The sequence below is a fragment of the Microcebus murinus genome, chromosome 1 (assembly GCF_040939455.1).
Source record: "Microcebus murinus isolate Inina chromosome 1, M.murinus_Inina_mat1.0, whole genome shotgun sequence".
Classification (NCBI taxonomy): domain Eukaryota; kingdom Metazoa; phylum Chordata; class Mammalia; order Primates; family Cheirogaleidae; genus Microcebus; species Microcebus murinus.
This window is the reverse complement of record NC_134104.1, coordinates 117263533-117290389: the sequence shown is the minus strand read 5'-3', so window position 1 is coordinate 117290389 and position 26857 is coordinate 117263533. Positions and strand designations below refer to the sequence as shown.

The window sequence follows — 26857 nt, the reverse complement described above, 5'->3', positions numbered from 1 at the left end:
AGGACATTCTTGCCTAATGGTGGGATTCCAGTCCCTCTGCAGAGGAATGAAGGAGATGGCTTTGACCTATAGGCCCCTATGGACTCAGGACCCTGTGAAAGATCCATCACAAATCCATCCTCATTAACCACGATGCCCTTCCAGGTACGTTATTTCATTTGTGTATGCAGCAGCAAAGTGCACTTCTGCTCAGAGTAATAAACCTAAGGTTCTGAAAACACCAGTAGGCCATGGAGGTACTGACTTATTGCCATTTAGCACCCGCTCACCTGGACCCCTGAGATCGTGGAGGGAGTATTTTAGCATGAGGCTCAGAGATAACAGGGCCTGAGCCTTTACCACGTACAAGGACCCATTCCAAGTGTTTTGAGGATATTAAATTGCTTAGTCCTCACAGTGACCCGGTGGAGGAGATGATAGTTTTATCTCTCCTCTATTTTATAGGAGAGGAAAATGAGGACGGAGAGGCCAAATGCCAGTCCCATGGTCACCTGGCTAAAAAGCAGAGTGCCAGGACTTGAACTCAGGCTTCCTGGCCCCAGAGCCTGCAGAGTCCTGCATGGGGCAGTGGTTGACAAGCCACACTAAGGCTGAGCAGACACGTGCTCAGTGACTCTGCAGCACAAGGCTGAAGGGCAGAGGGCTGGCCTGGGCCAAGAGCAGCTGGCACTGCAGAGCTGCTGAAGCTTCTGGGGATATCTCTGCCCGAGCTGTTCAGGGCAAGGTGTAAACTAGAAGTCATATGCATCTTAAAATAGAATTTTTGAGAAATAACGTGCTGTTCAAAGGAAGGAATCTCAAATGAGGGAAGTTCAGGAGTCAGTAGGCAATGCTGTGTTTGCCAGAGAATGCTTCCAGGTAAAACAGGCCTCCATCCATAACCCCAACAAACAAACAAACATGAAAAAATAAAATAAAATGAAACAAGAATGACAAACAACAACAATGAAGCCATGCAAAACAACCAAGCAGGCAGTCACCTCTTCTGACAGCTCTAGAAATAAAGGGAGACAGATATAAAAAGTTTCAAAGTACAGGAGTGATTTTTGTTTTTTAATTTAATGCTAGGTTTCAAAGGAGGAAGAACATGTCTGTCACTGCTTCACTGCCATTCTGTTTAAAACCCATCCAGATGCCTTGATGGGGCTCTGTCAGGAGTGGGAGGTCCCCACAGCTGCTTCCCAAGGCCAGCGGAGCGCTCTGGGAAGGAAGTGGGGAGCACGTGACCAGCAGGCCTCCCGCGAGGCCATCACTTCTTTTTGAACACTTGACGGCACACCTGGTCGCCACAGGTCAGCTCCTGCAACATCAGAAAGTGGATGAGAGGCCAACAAGCCAGGGCTTCCGTCTGCCCAGCTGCTGGCCCTCCCGGTGTCTGGGGATGGCAGGTCGGAATAAAAAAGACACTTAGTCATTCTGGGCAAAGGGCACCTCACAGACCCCTCAGCTGGCATGCCCTGCAGGTAGCAGTAATTCAATTTTGACACGTGAATTGAGCCTGAACAACTATAAAAATGAAAAATGCAAAGAAATGACCCTCTCGGGTGGGATTTCTCCTACTCTTATGATTAAAACAACATCGCCTAATTTACAAAAGGCAGCAAAGCCATGAGGAAGGGAAGGATCTAGAGTGGAGAAGTGTTTGGCAGGTAAGGGCCTGGAAGATGCGGGCTGGGGAGCTGTCCCCAACCTGTGGGCTTTCTGTCCTCTGGTGATTAGAATATAGGCTGGTGGAGGCACAGGAAATGGCTGGTGTGGCCTGCAGAAGAGCGCCCTTAGGCCTGCCTGTACAGCCACAGGTGCTGTTTTTCATATGGACAAAGGGAGACCCAGGCCTTATTTGACCCTCTCTGACCCTTGAAGGAGGAGGGAAAAACATGAGTATGGGGACAACCACCACAGTCATGCGGCTGATGATGGATCCATTGTCTCAGCCACAGGGACCACTGGGGATTGTATTACAATTAAAAAAATCCATCATCTAACCAGAGCAGGTAGGGAAAATCGTCAATGGAAAACATGGTGAATGCCTCCCATATATCATCAGCTGACATTGCCTCCGAAATAAAGATCTCAGATGAAGCAAGGCTGGCTCTGAAGGGCACTGTGGCACCAGGAACACTGACACTGGAGCCACTGACACGGACTCTACAGGTGAATGAATGAATGAAGGAAGAAAGGGCTATTGATCGAATGAGACATTCATTTACAAATGAATGACTGAATGCATGTAGGAATGAAAGATTTTTCACCATTTGAATGCTGGATCCATAAATTACCTTGAAGATTGAAGAATGAAAAACTAAGCTGTCTAGACAGACATAAATTATTTAAGGATATCAGCTATTGTCCCCACCGCTCTGTTCTAGTACCAAATTAACCTAAAATATTTGGGGGTCAGGCAGACACACGTCACAGAGAGAGGTCAATGCCTGAGGCAGTTCCCAGGCCCAGCTGCCCCTTCTCCTCCCCACGCCCCCTTCCTTCCAGGCTCCCATAACTGTGAGAGGGCATCTAAATCCTATGGCTCACATATGTCCCCAGCTGATCGTTAACAGGTTCCTTGCATTTCTCCTTGGATCTTGGCTTCCTAACTCAGCATTTTGAACTTTCTTTTTAATTGCAGCCATTCACAGAAATGGCCATATATATAGATTTCTTCCTGGAGTTCCCTGAGCCAGATGGGAATGGCCTTCTGACTATATGACCACACACATTTGGCTGGAGCTCAGGGGAAAAGCTTGAGGCCATTTTTCTTGTCAAAGGACCCCGCTAGGTGACCACGGTAGTTTGTGTGAGCAGAGTGGAAGGGAGCTGGGCAAACCCCAGGACTTACCAGGTACAGCTTGTCCCCCTCAACCCACTGCTTCCAGCCTCGGTTCTCTTTTTCTCCTTTTTGCACACACACAAGGACATCACCTTCCCAGTTGACCAGTGTCTGCAATGATAGATTTCCAGGCAAATCAAACATATGGTCTTGAGGGACTGAACAAATCTAAACCTGCGCCTGCAATTCCTGCAGTCATTCCTGGCTCCTGCTTGCAGAATCCTCGGGCTCAGGGAGCCAAGACCTTTGCTATCTTATTTTCTACATACACCCTCCCTTCCAGCTGAACTGGCTTATCTGGCTTGCTCTGTTCTCTTTTAAGGAATTTACTTGTCCATTTTTCCATAGGGTAAAGATAGAGCTTCAAATCAGTGGGGGAAAGATAATAAATTTGACTATATAACAATGTAAAATTTCTGGAAAGGGAAAATACCATCAAAGTCAACAGAGAAATAACAAACTGGGGGAAAAATTGTAACTTATCAGCAAAGACCTGATTTCCTTAAAGGGCTCCTGTAAATAAGAAAATGATCATTAACTTAATAGTTCATGTCAACAAAAGACATGAACCAACAGCTTGTAAAGGGGAAAAAAAAAAACAAAACCCAAAAACCCTAGCAGATGGCTTTTAAACATAAGAAAAGATATTAAGCTTCACTCATAATAAGAGAAATGCAAATTAAGACTTTGTTTTTCAGAAATAATTCATCATATGGTCAAAGATCCAAGAGTTTGATAACATACTGAGTTAGAGGGGGTATTGCAGGGGGGAATATAAACTAGTATAAATCTCTTTGGAGGGAACTTTTATATTGCCTTTCAAAAATATAAAATTGCATATACTTTTGACCTAGAAATTCTACTTCTGGGATTATTTTCCTACAAGAATCACGTTGTGAGGACTGTCCACTGAAGGATATAAAAAAGGCAGGGGAGCTGCTAATCAGGGGTCACCCAGATGGCTCTGGTGCCAGTCTTCTCTTCTAGAACCAGGAGGGTGGCCTTCTCCTGGTCCTTGGTTTTCCCCAGGCAGCAGTGCCAACGGGTTAGTAGCACAGGGGCAGCAGCACAACTTGCGATGAACAACCAGGCTGAGCTGGCCAGCAGGTTGGAGAAACCATAGGCCTGCTGAACCCCGAGAGCACTCAAACCCTTGTGCACATGTTTACTTATTATGTAACCCCCCAAACTCCCCCTGCTTCTATTCCCCATCTTCACCTCTCCTACTACCTCCCTTGGAAAAATCTGTACCATTCTCAAGTTGTCCTGCAGGGACAACCACCTCTTTGTCCAAATTAGGCTTGTACATGCACCTCCTAAGATGATTTTGTCATTCCCATCTAGAAATGGCTTTGTGTCTGTGCTGTTTTTCCCTGAGGATGACCCTGATGCTAGCTGATTTTCTTCCAAGTATGTGCAAACCATATTACGCCTCTATGAACAATATTATGCTAAGGACCAGACATTTACTTTCCTCTATATCTTGTAAACCCAGTTGGTGATAAACTGACCCGTGGTCTTTTTCCACTGTCCTTGCACATTCGGGGCTGAGTTTTGGTGCAAATCTGTTTTCCACAGATTGTTAAATCTACCTATTTCTAAAATAATATTTGACCTTGACCATATTATATATTTTATGTACAATTTTATTCCTCCTCATTTTACTCCCCAGTGCATTACAACATTGTTTGTTACAGCAAAGGGCTAGAAGCTTCATAAATTCTGTCAGTGGGGGGCTACTTAAACATGGTGTGCTTCACCCCTGCTATGCAGTCATTGGAAGAGTTCAGCCATCATGTATCGTTTAAGTTGAAAAAGCAAGAAGCAGAGCTATGTGCATAAAACAGGGAGGGGGATGTCTATGTGTGCATATATTTGTACACATTCTCTGCAAGGAGGTAAAAGAAACCCTTAGTAGTGATTTCCCCTCAGGAGGGAACTGAGTGCCTGGGGGCTAGGATGGGAAACATTTTTATGTTTTACTGTTTGAAATTTTTTTAAACCATCTGCCTATATTAATATTCCCACAGCTAATTTAAAAATAAAATTCTACATGCTTTATAAAGAAAGTCTCCTCCTCCTTCAGGGCCATCCAAAGCCTCGCATCTTTGAGGTGTTAGAGAAGCTCAGTTTGCAGGGTGCTTTCTTTGCTCTTCTGGGAGGGAGATGTTGTCTGGAATACTTATTTGCTCTTGTCCATGGTTGGCCTTGGACACCGAGTTTCCTCCCAAATAAACGAGAAAGGACTCATGTCTTCTATTCTCCCCACTCCCAGATTGCCTTGCACATGACAGGCACCTGAAACATGTTAGTTAAATTAATGTCTGTCTCCCCAATAGACAATAAGCTCTGTGAAAGAAGAGGGCATGCCCACTGTTCATTTCTGCAGCATCAGACTCAGCACAGTGGCCAGCATTGTTGAGTGACTCTCTGTGATTGGGTGATATTATGGAAATGGAATCCTGAGGTCAGTCCACTTGCCTCCTTGCCTTAGTTTCCATGGTCCCACCAGAGTGCCTACATGTGCATCCATATGGGCACTGTAAGGCCCCTGTCCATCTACTTGTCTGTCTTCCCCATGAGGCTTGAGATGCCTGAAGGCAGGAAAGGGGTCCGATTCATCATTGTACCTCCAGTTCCTGACTCAGACCTGGCATGTAGTACAGGTTTAGCAAATTTTGTGGAAGGAAGGGGAGAAGGAAGGAAGGAGAAAACCATTAATGTAAGGGGCTTGTCCTAACATTTTATTTTAATAACTCATATTGGACAGCAAGATTAAAAGTTATTCTGACCCTAAAGTAAATTGGTTACCAATAAATCATGATAATAGTTACAATATTGTAGCCTTACTCCTCATTGTCTGTCATAAAACAGACAATGAGAAGCATAAAGAAGAGAATGGTTAAATGAACTAAAAATCCCACAATTCAGTTTGCTTTTAGTTGGTGCCCTTCATCCCTGCATCAGAGGAGGTTTTAAGAAAAGACTCAATTGCCTTAAAAGATTCTGAGGTTGAGGAAACAGATAAAGCGAAGAAAGTCATTGCTTCTGAGCTAGATGAAGGGGGTGCACGTTCCAAGGGTCAGTGGCTGTGAACAGAAGGAGGAAACTGGGCCCCCGCTATGATGTCTCCTATCACAGTGTCCAAAATTAACATCCTTAAAAACATCCCTTTAGGATACATTAGATACAGGTACTGTGTCCATGTTAAATTTATAGAAGTTCGTACCTATACTGTGGTTATGTAAGAGAATTTCCTAATTCTTAGAAAATACATACTGAATTATTTAGTAGGGGTAATCCATCAGGTTTTTCAGAAACAAAATATATGCCTATTAAAGAGAAAGCATGTGAAAACGATGAAACAAACAGGGCAAAATGTTAACGCTAGGTAACCCTTGGTGAAGAATATACAGGTGTTTGCTGTTACATTCTTATAAATTTTCTGTAAATTTGAATCACTCCCCAATAAGCTTTTTTTTTTTTTGAAAGGAAAAGAACAGCTCTTTAAATTCAGAGCATCGATTAACATGCTTAACCCATCTACGCTCTTGTCTCCCCAGAAGAGTTCTTCCCTCCCCGAGCGCCACCTGCCGGAGCAGGCAGATTCCCTGCCCACCTGCCTCCCCTCTCCCCGCGCTCCTGCCTTCTCCTGGCACCACAGCAGCGTTGTTGGCTCTAACTGTGGTCGTCTGTACCTGCGTTTCCCTGCTTTTACTGTCTGCCCCCAATTTCAATTACTTATTTTATTATTGAGATATAATTCACAAACCATAAAGCTCACCCTTTTAAGGTATACAATTCAGTAGTTTTTAGTACGCAAGGTTGTGCACTAAGCCATCACCACTATCTAAATCTAGGTGATTTTCATCATCCCCCAAAGGAACTTTGTACCTGTTAGCAGTCACTACCCATTTCCTCTGTCCCCAACTCCCCTGGCACTTTCTGTCTCTATGAATTTGCCTTTCTGGATATTTCACATAAATCATATAGTATGTGGCCTTTTGTGCGTGGCTTCTGTCAGTTAACATATTTTCTAAGTTCATCCATGTTGTAGCATGAATCAGTACTGGGCTTCATTCTTTCTTACAGCTGCGGGACACTCCATATTCCGTTACATGAATATCAACTACTACTTCTTTTTTTTCTTTTTTTTTTTAGAGACAAAGTCTCACTCTGTTGCCCGGGCTAGAGTGCCATGGCTTCAACCTAGCTCACAGCAACCTCAGACTCCTGGGCTCAGGCGATCCTCCTGCCTCAGCCTCCTGAATAGGAGGGACTAGAGGCATGTGCCACCGTGCCTGACTAATTATTTTCTTATATATTTTTAGTTGTCCAGCTAATTTGTTTCTATTTTTTAGTAGAGACAGGTCTCACTCTTGCTCAGGCTGGTCTTGAACTCCTGACCTCAAGCGGTCCTCCCACCTCGGCCTCCCAGAGTGCTAGGATTACAGGTGTGAACCACTGCGCCTGGCCTCAATTACTTCTTTTTAATTTAATTTTATTTTGGGGTAGCTTGTGTAGTTTTTATTTTTATTTTTTTTGGTTAAAACAATTTTTATTTTATATTTTTACAATTAATTTCTTTCTAGTATTAGTAGAGATGGGGTCTCACTCTTGCTCAGACTGGTTTCGAACTCCTGACCTTGAGTGATCCATCCTCCTCGGCCTCTCAGAGTGCTAGGATTAGAGGTGTGAACCACCGCGCCCAGCCCTCTAGTGTAGTTTTGAAAGGAGCCATAAACCCTCTGAGAAACAAGTCAAGGTAGGCAGTTAGGAATATGTATGACCCACAGGAAGGAAGAAGGGGGTGCCAGGACCCTTGGAGGAGAGCGGACCCCATGACCAACATGGTTTCATTGCTTCTGCGCTGGGCTGGCATAGAACCGGACACTAGAGGGCGCAACACGCACCTCTCCTCCAAACTGCTGAGTGGGGAGATGGTCAGAGGGTTCCTGAGGGTGACGGAGGAGTTGAGAAGTGGAGCCCTGGAGAACAACAGCATGAGGAGTACAGCACACACACACGCACACAGACACACACGTGTGTGAGCACTCAGGCATGCCACCAAGTGTGGGCGATAGAAATTAACCAGAGAGAGCGGCTCACCCGCTCCCTGGCGTCCTCTTCCAGCTGAAGGGTTCCAGCCCAGTTACAGGAAGCAGGCAGGCCCAAGGGCACTGCTCTGCACTGCGGCCCTCATGGCAAAGGCCCTTTGTTGGAAGCTGGGCAAACTGTCCTGGGCTCTTCTCGCCCACCACCGATCATCGTGTGTGTGTCTGTGTGTGTGTTTGCTCTGGCTTTCTGCTCCAGGCAAAGAGACGAGCTGTGGGAAAGGCTTCTCTTTCTCTGAAGGGCTGACTGCTGATCCTGGAGAGAGGAAGGGGACTGGAGAGGGAGGAGGCAGGAGAAGGGTAGGTGTGGTGTTAACAGGTGGAGTCCTTTCAGAGTTGGGAAAGGCGGGAAGGGCATGATTTATTTCAGGAAGAGCAAGTTCTCTGCCATCAAAGGTGACAAAGGAATAAGTCAGACAGGACAGGCCTATTTTTCCAAGAGCTTATACCCCAAACTGAAAGATAATGGAAAATGAATCCTTTTGCATTGATTAGGTTGGAACAGTAAAGGGATACAAAAATTCTGAGACAAATTTTCCCAGCAGTTCTGGTGTTGGATGAATTTGCCTTTCAGCCACATGGTTCAGAGGTTCAGAAAGGGCGTGGATCCGTCACCCTTTCAGGGAGGGGGTCTATAAGTGTGTGTTCCAGGGCCCGGAAGCTTGTGTTCTCATGCCAGGACTGCTCTGATGGAAGAATTTCCAAAGTGCTTTTCATTTCCCTACTTTCTTTAGTAAGGAACACTAAACATAATTCAGCCTTGATTTAATGGCTGAGATTATCAATGCTGTAGGGCAACTTGATTGAGAAATGTCTTGTTTTCTTGGCTTTAGAGTCATCACCAAAGAATTACAATAGCTTTTCCTCCCCACCCCAGGAGAGAAGCCAGAGCTTTTGCCCCTTGCTTTGAGGGAGCGTTAAGTCCTCTGACTTTGAAAGAGCTCTTAAAAGCACAAGGCAAGAGTTTGAGGGTGGTAGCCTGACTCTGGGAGGGTAGGGGCATATGGTGAGAGGGGAGGGGCAGGGTGGAGGGTCCTGCTTCTTTGTGGCACCCTGGAACCCTAGGGACTGGCACTTTGCAGGGGGTGAGAGCATGGATGTCTTGGGAAAGAGTCCTTAGCTCTGCCCTCCCTCTGCTTGCGAGCAGGGACAGATGTTCCAGGGGCTGATGTGGCACAGTGGGATACGATCCTATGAATATCCAAACTGCCCACCCTCATATAAACCGCATGGGCACAGACAGTGAACCATCAGTGGCAACCGTGATAAACCAGGAACCCTTCCAAAACTCCTGGACGTGTATCCCCAGGGTTCTTTATGAAGGAATCCTTAAATACAGCTGAGGCTGGAGTTCTCCCTATTCCTGTTTGGTGGAGACTGACCAGGTGTAATTTGATTCGGAAAACCAAAGGCAGGCACATTGAGCAGGTATGTGAGCAGAGGCCAGGTCACCGGGCTGGGGTGCCGGTGCTGTGAGCCCCACCTGCCCCGCACCCCCCCCCTTCTCCCTTTTGCCTGGGAGGGCCTGCCTCTTCTGCAGACTCAAGGCTTTGAGATAACTCCCCATTCCCCGCTCAGAGTTGTCTTCTGATTGCTTTCAGGATCCTACCTATGTTCAAATAGTTCAAATAGCTGCAAGTCCTGCCTTCAGATGCACGGAGGATTGCCTAGGTTACATCTGGTGAGTTAAGGCAATGCTGGCATGGAAGCCTCAAACTTGCCCACGACTTCTCCAAGTTGCTAGGACTGGACAAACCCTGTCTTCATTTAGTCTACTGATTCTTTTTTTGTTTGATTTGCATCATACTTTTCTTTAAAAATTAAATAAGTTGGGGTTATCTAAAATTGAGATATTTTATATAAAAACATCTGATTCCTCAACATCTCTTAAAAACAAATCTGGCACTGCAAGGCCTTGTTGCTCCATGGCAGTGCCTGGCTGGAGCTGGGCAGAGCTGGCCCTGACACGAAGCTGTACCCAGCTGGCACAGTTGCTGTCCCATGACGTTGCACCTCACCCTCTTCCCTTTGCCTGCTGGGCCCGGGTCCGTAGGTGACCCATAGGCCCCACGTCCTGGAGGGGTTGGGATGTTAATCTCTCCTTATCCTGCCTCTTCCTACTAAACTTTCAATACATGCTTCTTGCCAGCATCATTAAGTTTATTCTGGCCCCCTTTCCTGACCTTCTGGGGTTGTTTCTGTCATTTTGTTTCATCATGAAGCCAAATAGCCAGCCTCTGCACAGAGCATGTGAGTGAAAAACACCAGGCGGGTCAATACCTTAACGAGCCGGTTGTCTAGGCCCTTTGTGTGCTCGTCAAACTCCACCCCAACAGTGAAATCCAAGTTATAGTTGCGGAACGTGCTGTTGGTTTGCGTCTTGAAGTTATCACCATCTTGATCAATGATCTTCGTCTGAGTCAGATGTGCTGCAATCTTGCGGGTGGCAAAATCAATATCTGTTGGCAAAGGGAATTGCGGAGGTTATGATGTGCTCAGCCAGACTCATTCATTTCTTTAACAAGGCCAGACATTCTGGACCAGAAACACAGATCATGGACAAGCCACTTTTCTTTGCTTAAGTGGAAAACAAAGAGTTGTCTTACATATCGCCAAGTCGGACATCTCAGTCCATTGCTGGGAAACCTAGGAGTCCCTCCACACCTCCCCAGGAGTCCTGGTTGGAGGGCGACATAGCAGGTGGGGCTCACTCCTGAGCTGCGGCTCCCCAACACACACACACACGCACACACACAGACACACACACATAGACAGACAGACAGACACACACACACACCACGGCAGCTCTGTTCTATCTACTGGACACACTGGGCTTCCTCCTAAGAGTTTGCTGAACAAAAAGATCTCATGGTTTCAAAGAGAAGACTTGGAAAACCACCAGTCTTGATCATGGACAAAGATGAAACTTTGTTAATGTCCATAGCAGGGAGGGATCATTACAAACTTCCACGTTTAAAGGAGATTGGAGGCTTACTTAGCTAGGCTGTTCTGCCTCGGTTATAAGCCCCCAGTATAGTTGTATGCATATTGTAGACAATAAACACTTGCTCAGAGATTTTCTTTTGTTGTTTTTAAGGGAAAGGTTAATAATTATTATTTTTTTATTTCAGCATATTATGGGAGTACAAATGTTTAGGTTACGTATATTGCCTTTGCCCCACCCGAGTGAGAGCTTCAAGCCTGTCCATCCCCCAGACGGTGCACATTGCACCCATTAGATGCGTGTGCACCTGTCCCCACATCCCTGCTCCCATCTGCCCGACACCCGATTTATGTTTTCATTAGGAAAACTTTCAAACAAACCAATGGTGTGTTTGATTTCCCAAGCTTTGCATGTTACAAGAAGCTAAGTGCCGAGCCCATCTACTTGCTAATCTCTGGTTCGGCATAAAATGTCAGTCACCCAAGACGAAAGGTTGTTGTCTAGTGGAATAGATCTAGAAACAGAGGGTAATTCTGGACTGCTACGTTTCTATCCTTGTGATGAACATCATCAAGCTCTTAGTCTTTAAATCATATCCTTTATGCCTGTGAATGCTGCAGATATATTTGGTTACCAATCTAACTCTGTATTTTCTTTCCAGAAAATCCCCCAGAAGGTTTTCAGAAATGATAAGACTGATTCTATTAAAACCCAAGGGTAGTAATGAACTCAAGAGTAAGAACAGTTCAAATTTATTGAGTGCTATTTCTCTGAGAATTCCAGCCCTATCTCTAATGTAAGTAGGTGACTAAATTTCACTGCCTGGCATGGGATAAACACTATATTGTGCTCATGAGAGAGATGAGCAGGTATCTGCAGTTCAGGAAGCTCCTGTCAATTTGGAGAGTGACACCTCTGCTGCCCTTCCCATGGGAGCAAAGCGCTACTTCCCTCACCCTTTCTGACCCATTTCCTTTTGAGTTCCTCTTTGGTCACTACTACTCCCCTTCTCCCAGAAGACCAAGGAGAGGCTGAGCTGGCCTCTTGAACCTCACTTTGGGCCATGAGGTTGGCCACAGCAGGAAACCCACAATAGACTCACATCTGCATAGGGAAGGGCCTTGCATAATCTTTTGGACCCTAAATTGTATAAAGTCAGATTTGAGCCTGAGGGAATAACTGTAAGTAGCATTAGATAGTCCAGGAAGTAAAAGGATCATGCGCCTGTTTTCCAAGTCAGAAAGAGAAATGCGTTCAAGTTGGTGTGAGCTGGCACATGAATGCCAGTGCCTTGCTCGCCTATCATTCCCAACATTTATTGAGTATCTGCCATGTCTAAGAATTCACCAGTGGGTCCCAAAGCTAGCTACCCTTCAGGATCACACAGGGAAATGCAAAAACTACAGATTTCTGGGCCTTATCCAAGGTCCAGTATCTCTGGATGGTAGAGCCCAGTGATTTTAGATTTTGGACTTTGTCCTAGGCAGCTGTTTGGAGAAAGACTTCCAGGGTGTAAAATCTGATAGCTGCTGTTTCAATGCCTACTCATCATGTCAGAGATGAGGAAGTGAAAACCTAGAGTGGCTGGGGACTTGTCTACACATACGTAGCTGAAATAGTGATCACAGGGGCTTGGTAATTGGATGGATGTGTAGAAAGATCAAGCTGAGAGGAGAAAACGGTGGTTTTGAGCTTGAGTGACCAAGGTGAGAGAGCCAGGGAAGTTAAAGAGAGAACTAGTTTTATAGGGGAACACAGTGAGCTGAATTTTAGGTGAGGTGAGTCATGGGCCATGTGGGCCATGCCTTGTGAGCTCTTGGTAACATTTGGGATAGCGATTACGACGCTATTGGGAACCAACCAGGAATGGTGCCCGTGGTGGAACCTCCCTTGGCAAACCTTGCTCACTCTGTTCTCCAAACACACCCACAGGATATGTGGGGAAACTGTTTCAGAGAAGTTGTGTCTCTTGCCCTGGATTACACAGTGAGGAAGCTATCGAGGTGGTATGTGAACGGACGGTCTCCAGAGCCAGTGCTGTGCCCAGAAGCTCTGAATAGCCCAGTTAGACCACCCCCATTTGTGAGTTTCCGTGGTTGCCCAAGATACTAATAACTGCTGACTCTTGTTAAATTTCCCTTGGAGACACAGGGCTTTTGGATCCAGCTGGGTAAGTCCCCTCTGTTTGAGGCAGTTTGTTTTCCAGGGCTCTTGCATACTACCCCCTGATCCTTTGCTGGTGCCAGTAACTGTTTTCTAGGCCCAGGGCTATACGAGGTCTGTCCAGGAAGTATCCAGCCATGTAATATGAAAATAGAGACATTTACTGAAGAAGATACAAGACACATTGTACATAGGACAATGACGCCTCCCTTCAAAGTAGGCACCTTGGGACCTCACGCAGTTTTCCCGGTGGCTTTTGACCTAACCTGTCTGTACATGTTCAACATTCTCAGGGGGTTCTGCTTGTTGCAGCCCTTCCAGAATGTGGTCACTTTCAACAGATTCTCAACCATCTTCAGAGCATTTGTGGCACACTTTTATTTGTGCTGCACTCATTGCATCATTCCCGAAAGCCTTCTGAATCATCCGAATAGTTTTCGTGGAGAAATGTTCAAGCTTAATGCAAAATCTGATGCAGATTTGTTGCTCTACTCGCTCAGTCATTTTGAATGAGATGGACATACAGTACACATGCTCACTCAACAGTGTCTAGTGCCCCACTGACTAGTACAGAGAGGGTGTGATTGTTCACGCATGTGCAGTCCAGTCCACTCTCCTTGGCTGGCAGGTTACATCGATGTCCCACCAACTGTGCCTGTTATATTAATAATGGCTGGATACTTTCCGGACAGACCTCCTATAATAAGTCAGACTGGAGCAGTCACATGCCATCCCCTGTACATTCCCTGGCGGCTTGTTTAGCTTCAGCTCCGACTTATGGAATTGTCTGTGAGCATGTGCACGCCACACAGCCTGCGGGCCATAGATGCAGGGTGAGATGAAGGCTGCCCTCAGTGCTGTGAGGACCTCTAGTCTTCTCGGCCAGCACTCACAGAGTCCAGGGCTCCCCACTGCGTCTGCCGTGGGGCTCAGCTCTGTGGGATGTTCAGTGGTTAAGAAATGGACTCCTGGTCAGGTGAGTTTGGAAAATGAGGTATTAAAATGAAGAGAAGCTGGTTTCTGCACAGAAGAATTTCACGAAAACTTTAATATAGGAAAGATGCTTTGTGACTCCAAGGTGGGAGGAGGGGACACAGATGCAGCCTTTCAAAATCTTATGCACCTGCAGTAAAACCCTTCTATGGAGGGACATCCTGCTGGCAGGTGTTCCACACGACATAATGTGGAAAGCCCTTGCTGAGGCATTGATCTCGGCCACCTTGGCCCTGCAATCATGGAAATGTCTCTTTAATTTTTCTCCCTTCAAGGCAACTGCTCATCTGTTTAGACAGGACCAAGTGGTCAAGCATTTCTGACTTAAAAATGAATCCTTCTTTAAAATTGCTTTAAAAAACTGAAAAATGTCCTCCACATTCTAGTCAGTGTAAGCATGTGCTTGTGGCAGGCAGAGGAGCTGGCGAGAGGCTGACATGTCACGTTCCAACTCATATTTCTCTCCTTCTGCCCCAGAGACATGGTCTAGCAAGTCAGGTGACGTCTGTGTGTCTAGCTTCAGTCCCATTGCTGGACACTTGGATCCAGATCTAGAAGCAGCAGAAGAGTGGTGGCTGCAAGTGGAGCTATAGTAGCTGCATCATCGGCTTGTTGGGAGGATTAAATTTGATAATGTTTGTGGAGAGCTTTGCCGTGCTTGGCAGCCTGTGGTAACGGCTTTGTAAATGGTAGCTACCATCATCATAATCATCATTATTAAGCCTCCTGACCTCACAGGCCAGTTCCCCCAGTGTCCTTTGCCTTTTCCCAAATACTCCTTGACCATTTCCTCCCTGAGTCCCTGCTGCTGTCCTCCTAGCTCCCCAAATCTCATAAGGCCCAGCCCCGGCCTTGCCTCTTCCAGCCTCTGTTCTTACTTGCCTGCTTCCTCACCTGCTAGCCAGGCCACATGGTTTTACCCCCTGTCCCTGACACTACTTAGCATTTCCCCCTGACTTTTTCAGGTCCAGGGCTAAGAACATAGTAGTCGCTCAAGAAATATGATGTATTGGTTAATGGGAGCAGCACGGTCCAGGATACTGGTACTCAAAGTGAGGTTCCCAGGCTGGCATCACTATCAGCAACTGAGAACCTATTAGAAATGAAAATTCAGCCCTGTTAAATAAGAGCTTTGCAGGTCAGGCCCTGCTCATTCTTACGTGTCTTTTAAGTGATTCCATGCATGCTAAAGTTCAGAACCACTGCTCTAAAAGAGCAAAGGTAAGGGGAAGAGCTGGGTGTATTCCTGTCCCTTATTCACCAGCTATGTGACCTTGGAGAATTCCGTTTCCCTTTCTGGGAAAGTGAGGAAAAGATCACTTCATAGGACTATTAATGGTGTGAATTAAGTAAAAATGATGCTAAAATGCTTTACAGAGTAGCAAGAAGCTTGCGGGAACTCGATGCACATTGGCCACACTGCTGGAACTGTAGCTGGAAGATGGGAAAAGAAAAACCTGAGGTCATCTATTAACCAGATGAAACCAAGGGCAGGGCTCTGAGCAAAACTACTAAGGAGAATGGGAAATGACAAAGAAATTTAGAACTGAAGTGTTCCTCTAAGAATAAGTCTATTTTCACTCTATTGATGTGGAAACTGAGGCCCAGAGAATTTAAGTGGTGGTTTGTAATCCCCCAGTTAGGATAAAGTTCCCGCCACACTCTGTCATTTACAATTAATGCCCCCACCGTAAAAAATTGTCACTTGTCCCTGGTTGCTTAGAAAGCCAGATCACAGCTAAAAAATGTCTATTGCTGAGAGGCCTGGTTTGTCCTGGAAACTGCATCCCTAGTCAATCTTTCTGACCAGTGCTGGGGGAATCTTATTAGAAGACCATGCAAATGGAATCAAGCATCACTTCTCCTCCGGATTGAAAAATGGCTTGGCCTCTTGGCCACCCTTTAGCGTTTGTACAGGCCAGTAAATCATGTCACCTCTGCTCCACCCCAGGGAAGGGAGCCAAATGTTCTGTTGGTGGACTCATGATATTTCTAATCAAAAGGGTTTAACTGCAGCTGTAGAGCACACATGCACACACACACTCACACACACACAGATTACAAAAACACTTCTTCTTTGTACTTTGCAGAGAAAATTATTTTTCTGATATGGTATTTTAACACTAGGGTTATCAAGTATGTTATATCTGCTTTTCTGGATTAAAGGTATCTCTGAGTCTGATTTATAGCTAGGTAAAATGAATTTCTATCTCAGAAGGAAAGGTCCAAAGGCAAGCTATTTCTGAATAATATATATGGCTTATAGTTGCTGCAGAACAACAACAACAAAACACCGAAGTGACTTTATTAAAGCATACTTTTCATAACTGCATTTTGAACAATGCAAGCCATAAAGTTGAAATATGAGTATGCTACTCAACATTAAAATGCTTTGTAATGTGCTTGTGAAAAAAGCTAAAGTTGCAGGCTAAAAGGGCAGGTGTTCTTTGTAAATTAAAGAGCAGAGAGGCACACATATTCATCATATGAAATCCGAGAACTATTCAAAGTGCAGTTTTGATGGGCTTCAAACCTAGACTCTTTAATTCTCAAATCATCGACAATCTTAGGCAATTGAGAGAAGCAGAGTGGAAGAGCAATCTTCTCCTTTTTCCCCGTGCCATTTCCTCCTCCAGAGAACACATTGAGAGAGAGGAATTAGACTGGCTCCCTGCCTACCTCCTCCTCCTCATTCCCTCCTGGACACCGGAGGCTGGAGACCCTGGGGAGCCCCCTTGCTCCCCATGCACTGCCTCCCATAGTCTAGTTTTCACCATGAAGACGGGGATGGGGATTGGGGGTGGAGGCTCTGCCAATACATGCAAGGAGAGAGCCAGAAGAAGGGTCTGCACTTATCACCACCTGGGCTCTTTCCACCCCTCAGCACTTCCCTCTAGAAGTCCAACCAGGTACCATGTGGTTCAAACAGAGACTTTGCAAATGTGTATAACTTCACTGAGGTGTGGGCACCAGTAGCAATCCAAATGTTGTGAAACAAATTCATCCTTGGGTCATCAGACATTTATTTATTCATCTACCCATCCATCCAGCCATTCATTTATATCCAGTGACTCTTATAATATTTCTGAGGGTCCTGCCTGTCTCTTTTGGATGCTCCCATCCTGATCAAACATATTCAGAATGAAGCTGCTCCTCCCCCATCTCCATGTCTAGTACCCCCACCTAGGACGGTGCTGTGGAAAGGACCCGGTTGTTAGAAGCAGACAGACCGGGCTCCTATCCAGGCTCCACCATTTCCCAGCCACATGTGGCCATGGGCAAGTCTCTCCACTTCTTTGGGCTTCAGATTCCTTGCCCTATAAAATGGAAAGCATTCTTCCTGTGTTTATCCCTGACTACACCTGAGCTCGAGATCTTATATCAATGTACCCATTTTAAGACTCCATCTGGGTGTGTAACAGGTATCTGAAATCAAAATATCCAAAACAGAATTCTTAATGCATCCCCCCTGCCTGGCACCCCACCCAAACTCACCCCTCCCCCTGTCTTCCCCATTTCAGCCAATGGGATCACAGCCTTCCCAGTTACTCAGGCCTAAATCTGGGGCTCATCTTTATTTCCTCCACTTCCTCTCCATAATCACCTGTAAACCCCCAAATAAATCCCCCAAAATATATGCTGAACCCATCCTCTCTGCTCCGGCCCCACAGGCACTGCCTTAGCCCAGGCCACCATCAGCCCCGGCGTGGACAGCAGCCTCCTGGTGGGCCTCTCTGCTTCCAGCCTTGCCCTCCTGTGGTTCATTCTCCGCACCGTGGACACAGAGATCCTTAAAGAATACAAAGATTGATTCGGTCTTATAAACATAAGGCCAGTGTGGTCCGTCCTCCACCTGCCTTTCCACTCTCACCCTCTCCCTCGCCTTCTCCCTGTTCACACATTCCCACTGCACCAGCCTTCTTGTGTCCTTGAACACAGCCAAAGCCTTGGCACTTGCTGTCCCCTGTGCCCAGAACAACGCTGCTCAGCACTCAGGCTTCGGCTCCACTGTGACCCCCTCACATGGCCTTCCCTGACCATCCACCACACTCCACCACATTATTCCTTTTTATTTTCTTTGAAGCACTTACCACTACCTAAAACCATCTGTCTCCTCACTAGCATGTAAACTCCATGACGGCAGGGAACCTGTCTCCTTGTCCCTACTGTTTTGCCAGTGCCTAGAACACTTCCTGATGTGTCATAGGTGATCAATGCATTTGTTGAAAACTTAATTAATTAAAATGAAATAATGAATATAAAACTCTAGCATGATGCTTATCATGGTGTGAGGATAATTTGTCCACATGTTCATCTCTGATGCTAGACTTCAAGCTCCTGAAAGGTCTCCATGCGGAGATCTTCCATGGAATTTTGCACGTTGCAGATATTCGGGAAATATTACCTGGCAGAGACCACTCAGGTGGGGCTGTCTGATTTCAGCCTTTAAGGCTTGCACCTTCCTAGTAGAGCTTTCCAGAGACCCACTAAAACTGTTTATGGTAGTCACAGCTCTTTTAAGTCTGTGCATGTTAATGTAAATGAAAATGTAGTTCTTCATGGAAGATGATTTTCACCTTCTATTGTGAATTAAGAGAAGAGTGGGTTATTTCCAAATACTTACAATTTAGGGAATAAAGGGATCCTAAAAGGTGGTCTAAATTTAACATTATCCAAATAATCTTAGGACACATGCCTTCCCCATCTTCCCTGATTAAAGTTACATGATTTCTCATTTTCTAGTCTGACTCCTCCCTGGTTCTTCCCAATCCAGTCACCACACCTCGTCGGCTGCCTGCTCGGGACACCTCCCCATCCGCCCTTCTCAGCACTGCTCTCACTGCAGAGGACTCCAGTGCTTCTGCCCAGGCGGAGTTAATGGACTCTCTCCCTCAGAGTTCTTTCACATCTCTGGGACCTCGTTATATCTGTCCTCCTTGGCCTCCCCTTTAAAATGAAGGCCACCTCTCCCACTCCTTCTTCCCTGATCTGACCTGAAGGAGGACCTTGGGACATGACAAATTCCTCAGGGAAAAAGAGTTCACCACTTGCTTTCCTTGTTGTCAAGAAAGAGTCTGGGGTCTTAAGAAACACCAGTTGCCTAAGAAGGCAGGTGAGGAGGCACCATTGATCCCTGCTCCTCACCCTTTGAACTCTTAGTGACTGATAATTTGAGGCAAACCCAAAGGTTGCCATGGTGTGTCCCTCTGCTGAGTCACACGGGAGGCCAGTGTGTGGGGTGACTCCCTGGGCTAGTGACAGAGCCAGTTTGCTGTCAGACTCACCTCTCAGCAGAGTTCTCTTTTCTTACTGAGCCAACAACCAGGCCCACAGAGAAAGCCAATGCCCTAGTGCTGGGGGCTAAAGTCTAAGACAGGCATCCTCAAACTATGGCCTGTGGGCCACATGCAGGTATTTTTGCCCATTTGTTTTTTTTTTTTACTTCAAAGTAAGATATGTGCAGTGTGTATAGGAATTTGTTCATAGTTTTTTTTAAACTATAGTCTGGCTCTCCAACGGTCTGAGGGACAGTGAACTCGCCCCCTGTTTAAAAAGTTTGAGGACTCCTGGTCTAAGAAATTAATGGCTCTTAGATAGGGAATGGCATCATACTTAGTATTTACACATCTGGGGAATTGCAAAAATCTCTACCCATGCTCTTCCCTCATGCCAGGAGACTCAGTGCTCAAAAGGGGAAGGGAGGGTAGGTTTTGTTGGATTCTCAGTTGGGAAAGCAATTCTGCCTTGTAGCCTGGGCATGGTGGGAACTGTACACATCTGCTGGGCTGCTTTTAGATCGAGTGGGAAGCCCCACCTTGCCTGTTTCTGGCTCAGCCTCTTGAGACCTGTCTTTAGTCACTGTGAGTTGCTGTCCCACCCACGTCCTCCTGGGCAGGTGTGCAGGGCCAGGTGTCTTGCTTGTTTCAGGGGTGGGAAGGTGACTCTGCCTAAGGCACTTCTGCACATGGCATCATGGACTTGGGCTGGGCAAATTCCTGGGGTCCTGAGACCCTGCAGGCTGTCAGCAGCTGGGTAAACCAGGCACCACGCATATCCACATTCTGGGCTTAGCTAGTACTACCACCTACGGTATGAATCTTAATCAGCAAAGTGTCAGCCTAACCCTCTATGCTGCAGAGACCTTAGTACACAGAGGCCAAACAACTTGCTCATTAAGGTGAAATCAATGTAATATGACATTAAATTGGAAGTTTTGGCTGAAGCTTTAACAAACGACAAGTATTTGATACTGAAGAGAATTAGAGAAGACAATCCAAATCGTCATCTGATGGAGATATCCTAAAAACGCATTCAGGCTTCATGAGCTCCTGGCTCACATTGAGGGTGTAAGTTGGTGTGCAAGTGTGCAGAGGAAGGCTGTTGTTAGAGAGAGGATTTCTTAGGGAGAGCTGATGGTGTGCCCTGCATCCTCCCAACTCCCTAGAGGGGAAAGAAGGTGGTAGGAATGTTTCCCTCCCACCTTCAGCCTGGAGAGATGGGCCTTAGGGGCCAACCCTGCAGAGCCATCAACTAAACCGAGACTGGATTTTAAACCTAAAGTCACTACAGGACTTTTATTTAAGCATAAGCAGCAAAAGACACAAAGTTGCTTTCTAATTATATTAAATGAGTCTGGCTTAGTCAGCATACTGCTGAAACCTTGAAACTTCCAAACAGCCCTCGTTAAAGCACTTTCAGTTGTTCGAAATCACGACTATACCCAACATCAACTGGAGAGAGAGGCAAGGTTGGTGCTATTACCCTTATGTGGCAGGTGAGGAAACTGAGGTTCGAAGGGTTAAAAAACTTGTTCAAGGTCCCAGAGCAAGCCCTAGCCCCAGTTATGTGGACCCTTCTGGTTTGGTTGCCTCATCTGTATAGTCTTGTTAAGAAATATAGTTTACCAAACCATTTACCCATGTGTAGAATCAGAATTCCATCTCTGTTGGCCACTCATGGTCCTCAAAAACAAGTGCAACAGGGTTGAGGGTAGGCACCGATAGGAGAATTTTTGCCTCTTCCTTCATCCCCTCAAGTATATTGAAGTAAAATTCTGATGACCAGAATGAACAGAAAGCCAGTCAGTGCTGGAAGCATATCTGAAGTGCATGAAGAAAGTTCTAAGCTCCATAAATTGTGAAATATCTCACTGCTCTCCTTGTTTATTGATGTGAAAATGTTCAAGATAGGAGTTAATTGCACAGAAAAACCCATGATTCCCGTTCTTGGAAAGACCTCCTACCATCATATAGGCATGATTGGGCCTCCAACCTCACCCACGGCCCTGCTTCTCATCCTGCGTGTGTGGGCAGGTCCTATGAGGTAACTCCACGTGTGGGGAGCAGTGAAGCTGGAACGGGATGAAGAGGCTGCTGTAGGGGTGACGTGGGACAGGCAGCTGAAGCTGCCCACCCGAGCTGGAGCACGGAGCCCCTTGCTGTGAACCCACTCACTCTGGCCTCACGTGGGGCCCGCAGGCTGGACAGGGCGATGTGTTTTCTGCCAGCTCCACAAGCGACCCACCCTGCAGTCAACTCAGGACACACACAGACTGGCAGCCTTTGGCCTGCAGCCCGGTTCAGAAGTCAGGTAAACAGTGGGTTGTTTGAGCTAGATGACAAAAGCCTCTTCTAGCCTTCTGTGGGCCTGATTTTTCCCAGGCTGAGATTTGCTGCCTTTTCTGCCTCCCCTTTACACGACTGACAAAAGAGCAATTCAAGGGTCATCAGTGGGAAACACCAGGGCCAAGTGGTTGTCAAAAGATGGTGGTCACAAGGCAGGGGAGCAACTTCATTATCCTCTCAGGATTGAGTGTGTGTGTGTGTGTGTGTGTGTGTGTGTGTGTGTATTCTTCATTCAGTGTATGTTTTCTGTGGGCCAGGCGCTGTGCCAAGGACATTCTAAACAAAATCTCATTTATCAGTATTCCCAATTTGCAGATGAGGAAACTGAGCCTCAGAGAATTTTTATGACTTGCCTGTTATTACACAGCTGTACGTGATGAGTGAGGATTTGCACACAGGTCTGTTGAACCCCATAGTGGTACCAAACCACAGTCCTCCCAGCATCCCTTCCCTCCCCAGTCCCAGCCTCCCCCTTACCTAGGGCCTTCATATAGCCATCGAAGTTATCATTACTCTCCATCACCCAGGTTCCATTCTGGTCCCTTGTCATAGTGGCAGCCTCTGGTTCCGTGTGGGTGTGTGGTGGACGTCCAGGAACAGGCTGCAGGGAGAATGTGTTGGAACAAATTGCTTTTATAGCCTAGTGGACCAGGTTTATGGCTCTGTAGATAACAGGTCCAAAAGTCATAGGCACAACTCAAACGAACTTTCCTTTCCTTTGCAAGGTTCAGAAAGACAACGGGTGACCCAGGCACAAAGTCCCAGTGTGGCCAAGTGTGGGTGTCCCAGTGACCTCTACCATGCACAAAGTCCTCGAGCACGTCATTTAGGGCTGGCTGGGCTCCCACTGGGCCCCTGACCTCACCCAGAATACTTCATCCACACCTGAGGAAAACAAACACTCAGTGTCCACCCACCATGCACACAGGTCACCGGTACTCAGGCCTTAACTCTGGAGTCTGTCAGCCATGTAGCCAGCACTTCTGGCCAGGCTGGTGAAGCTGAGAAGGTGGAACTCAAACCTGTTGAGCTCTACTCGACTTGTGCCAGGCGGCATACATACTTCATCTTGCTTCAGCTTATAAGAACTCTATGAGTCATGTTTAATCATTCCCATTTTAGAGATGAGAAAGGCTTATGGAGGTTAAGTCCCATGTCTAATAATAATCTGTGAGTAGCTGAGCCAGGATTTATACCCAGGCCTGTCTGGCTCCAAAGCCTTTTCCTCAATGGTAGGCTAGGTGAGCTTGGAAAGAGAGTTGAAGCCTGACTTGAGAGCCTGACCCTCCCTTGCATCCCAGGAAGGTGCCCCATGGGCTTCCAAACAGCAGGGTTGCATAAGAAGGGCATTTTCAGAGAACATGAGTCTACTAAAAGTAAGCTGGGCCTAGAGGGAGGCCCTGTATGAGGCAGAGGGGCAGTGGGATTCTGCTTCAAGACCCTAAGATGAAGCTGAGGATTACCTGGACCAAGTTAGGGACATAGCTGGTCCTTGGACAAGGACCCTGGGTTCAGGGCTGTTCTCTAAATTGCTTATCTCCATGGGCCAGAAAATGGGTTGGCTTATTGCTCTGATACTTCATTCTGAGATGTCAGGTCTGAGAAGGGACCTCTATACCACTCTGAAGAATGGAGGTGTGGGCCAAGATAGGTATACCATGAGTTCCCAAAGTGAGACCAATTTGATGGTGACACTTGGGGGCTCTAATATATGTGTCCTCGTGCTGTGAAATTTAGGTAAATGGTTCTGACTATGCATGATTTGAGGAATATAAAACAGAACATTTACCTTTCAGTAAGTATACTGGAGACAGGAACACAGAGTGAAAAATGGCTCAGCTATTGTCAAAAGACCAATGAGGGATATAGGGAAGGAGTTAGGAATAACTTTCCCACAAACAGAATATGAATGAAGGCAGCAGGAGTGGACAGATAAGATCCCTTGGAGATTTGTCCTTTGAGGTCCAGTCAGAAGCTGCTGTAGGCTGAGCATTCTGCCTGCTGGGCTGGAGAAGTAGGTATTCCATTCTAGGCTCAGGTTTAAGGGCTTCCACACAGTCTCTCCTGTCCCTAACAGAGTACCCTATAGGCCTCTCTTACAAAAATGTAATGAAAAGCTGGTAGGAGAAGGCCTGGTAGGGGAAGGGCTTGGAGACAAGAAAGGGGTCACTAATTATAGTTAAGTCAGAGGCTTGTGTTATAATGGGCATTTGGGGAGGAGGCATTTGGTCTTGGTGTAAGGGCTAGGGTTGAAACGGAGATGCCCCCATAAAGCCAGAGCTCTGGAAGAGATACTATCATGGTTAGAGTATGAATTAGTCAAAATCTGCAACAATAGACAATAAGAAAATTTGTCTATTTGGCATGAAATTCATATAGATTAAAAAAAAGTTCTGCCCTGCTCTGAATCTGGTTGGGGTTTGAATTTATACTTTCTTCTAGCCAAGGTATTAAAATAAAAAGAGTCCTGTGCTTATAATATTTTTAGGCTGTGAGGAAGAAGTAAATGTAAAAACTGTGTGGAGGAACACACCTTGAAAACCAGGCCAACCAGTATTCTCCATGATAAAGCCATGCCAAGTATGAGCTCATAATCCAAAATTGTAAGATACACACAAAACACATAGTCAAATTAGATTTACAAGAGCTTCAGATAATAAAATGATCAGATACAGACTACAACATGAATATGTTTAAAATAAATAAAGAAATTTTAAAAGCACCTAAAGATATGAAAAATGAATAAAATAATGTTTTTTAAAAAACAGATTAAAAATAACCAGAGTAGTTCTAGAAATTAAAAATATAATCACTAAAATTAAAAAGGTAATAGATGGGTTAAACAGCTGATTAAACACAGCAGAAGACAGAATTAGTGAAATGGAAGATAAAATCAAGGAAATGACCCAGAATATATGTGATGCAGAACACACTGTGGTGAAAATTCAAATCAAAATCAAAATAAAATTCGAAAATATCCCAGATAGAACAAAAAGAACCACACAATTACCTATAAAGGAACAATGCAGTAATCAGATTGATATTAGGCTTTTCAACAACTCTGATGGAATACAACAATGGAACGATATCTTAATATCTTAATATAATGATGAGGGAAAGTAAGTTTAAACAAGAATTCTAAATCCAGCCAACCATCATTCAAGTATAAAGGGATATCTGAAAATAAAAAAGTTTCAGATATAATAGCCCCAATCTGGAAATAACCCAGACTGCCATCAACAAGTTGATGGATAAACAAGTTTGTTATATTGTTGTATATTGATATATTGTTATGTCACACAATGGAATATTACTCAATAGTAAAAAGGAATACTCTCCTGATGGTATATGCAACAACATAGATGAATCTCATAAACATTGTGCTGAAGTAAAGAAGCTTGACACAAAAGATCGTATAGTATATGATTCTGCCTACATAAAGCTCTAGAGAAGAACAAATCTAATCTATAGTGATATAAAATAGATCTGTGCTTGGTAGGTATGGGGAGAGCAGGTGGAGGTATATTAGGAAAGGGCACAAGGAAAATTTCTTGGGTGGGGGTGGAAATGTTCTATTGGGGGTTGATTGGGGTGGTGGTTATATGACAATTGTCAGAATTCAAACTCTATACTTGCAAGCCTTCAACAAAACACAGCTTTAACATGCTTTCCATCCCGGATCTGGGGAGGGTGGGAGGGGGAGATGGAAGTGAGGGACAGTGGATGAGAAAAAACAACTTCCACTCAACAACTCAGCTAGTATTGGCCCCTATACCTTGCAGTTAAGGAAGACCACTATCTTAGGATTGGTAGCAGAGCCCCAATTTCAAATTTACATATAATAAATTTAGAATGTATCATATGTAAATTTACCTTAATGAAATTGAATAAAATAAGCACTAATTGTTTATCTGAAAAAGATTTAATAACAATTCGACCTAAAATCCTGTATGATACCCACACGAGAAGTTAGCTGAGTGATGTGAAGTAACCTGTGCTAAGGAGGCTGTAATTACTGGTCCACTGGATGTTTGTGAGAGATAAAAGTTCAAGTACTTTTTTAAAAAAATTAAGAGTAACCTCTAGAGCAGAGATTCTTGAACTCTAACAAGCCTTAGAATCATCCAAAGTGCTTATTAGAACACGATTGCTGGGCCCCAGCCCTAGAGTTTCTGCTTTAATGGGTCTGGGGTCTGGCCCAAGAATTTATTTCTAATAAGTTTCCAGATGCTGTTGCTGCTGCTGCTCTGGGACCACAGTTTGAGGACTACTGTTTTAGAGTAATAGAAATAGAAAGAGAAATGAATAGAGAGGAAAAATAAAATCTTAAAGTTTTGGAGTCAGCCACGCCAAGTTTTGAATCTAGGTTTCACCACTTCCTAACAGTGGGACCCCTGCACACTTAACTTCTTGGAGTCTCACATTCATTCTTTGAGTCTCTGGGTCATTGTAAGAATTGAATGAGATTGAAAAAAAAGCATAAAGCTCTTAGCAGAGTCCCCGGAACACAGTATGTGTTTGCTCCAAGAAAGTATCTGGAGATGGATGGGACTGTATAAATCAAACTCCTAGCAAGTGTTTGACTTGTCATAAGCCCTCAACAAAACACAGCTTCAGCATGCTTTCCATCCCAGTTCTGGGGGCTGGGGGGTGGGGAAGGAGAGAGAAACTGGATGAGAAAAAGGAATTTCCAATCAACAGCTCAGCTAGTATTGTCCCCTACACCTTGCATTTTAAGGAAGACCACTCTCTTAGAATTGGCAGCAGAGTCCCAATTTCAAAAGTTCTATCCTAGGGCACCCCCCCTCTGTCCACCCATACTAACAAACCACATTCCTGGATGTTCCAGTTTTTCAGTTGGCACTCCACTTCTGAACTTACTTACCTAAGTCACTCAGGTGGCCCTTAAGACTAGGAAAAATTATTATCTATGACCAATCTTTGTAGTTTGTAAGAACCTTTCTGGAGACTGCATGAACAGATATGGGTATCCTTAGAAGCTTGAGTCTAAGACAAATCAGTCAGCTCAGAGTGAGCACAGCACAGCCCCCAGGAACTTACCTGTGGTCCTCAGGAGCATCTGACTCCCAGCAGCTAGGCTCCTGGGCCGGCTCCCTATAGCCAGGCAGCTTCTCCCGGCCCAGGCCTGTCCAGGCTCGCCCAGCTCTGTCTTGCTTTCTCCTTCCTCTTG

General features: G+C 45.5%; 1 protein-coding gene across 1 annotated transcript; it reads right to left on the bottom strand.

The window, feature by feature from the left end:
- Positions 1–1040: 1040 nt before the first annotated feature.
- Positions 1041–26857, bottom strand: RBP2 (retinol binding protein 2). The gene is made up of 5 exons (XM_076010772.1): positions 26728–26857; positions 22144–22267; positions 10222–10400; positions 2837–2938; positions 1041–1300 (listed from the first exon to the last, which is right to left on the bottom strand). Exons 2-5 carry the CDS (start codon positions 22214–22216, stop codon positions 1250–1252), a joined length of 405 nt encoding a protein of 134 aa, XP_075866887.1. The 5' UTR covers positions 22217–22267; positions 26728–26857; the 3' UTR covers positions 1041–1249.

Coding starts and splice junctions, on each gene's coding strand:
- RBP2 (XM_076010772.1), bottom strand. CDS start 22,216: ATGACAAGGGACCAGAATGGAACCTGGGTGATGGAGAGTAATGATAAC. Junction 10,401..22,143: donor TGGCTATATGAAGGCCCTAG/GTAAGGGGGAGG, acceptor CTTTGCCAACAG/ATATTGATTTTGCCACCCGC. Junction 1,301..2,836: donor AGGGGGACAAGCTGTACCTG/GTAAGTCCTGGG, acceptor CTGATGTTGCAG/GAGCTGACCTGTGGCGACCA.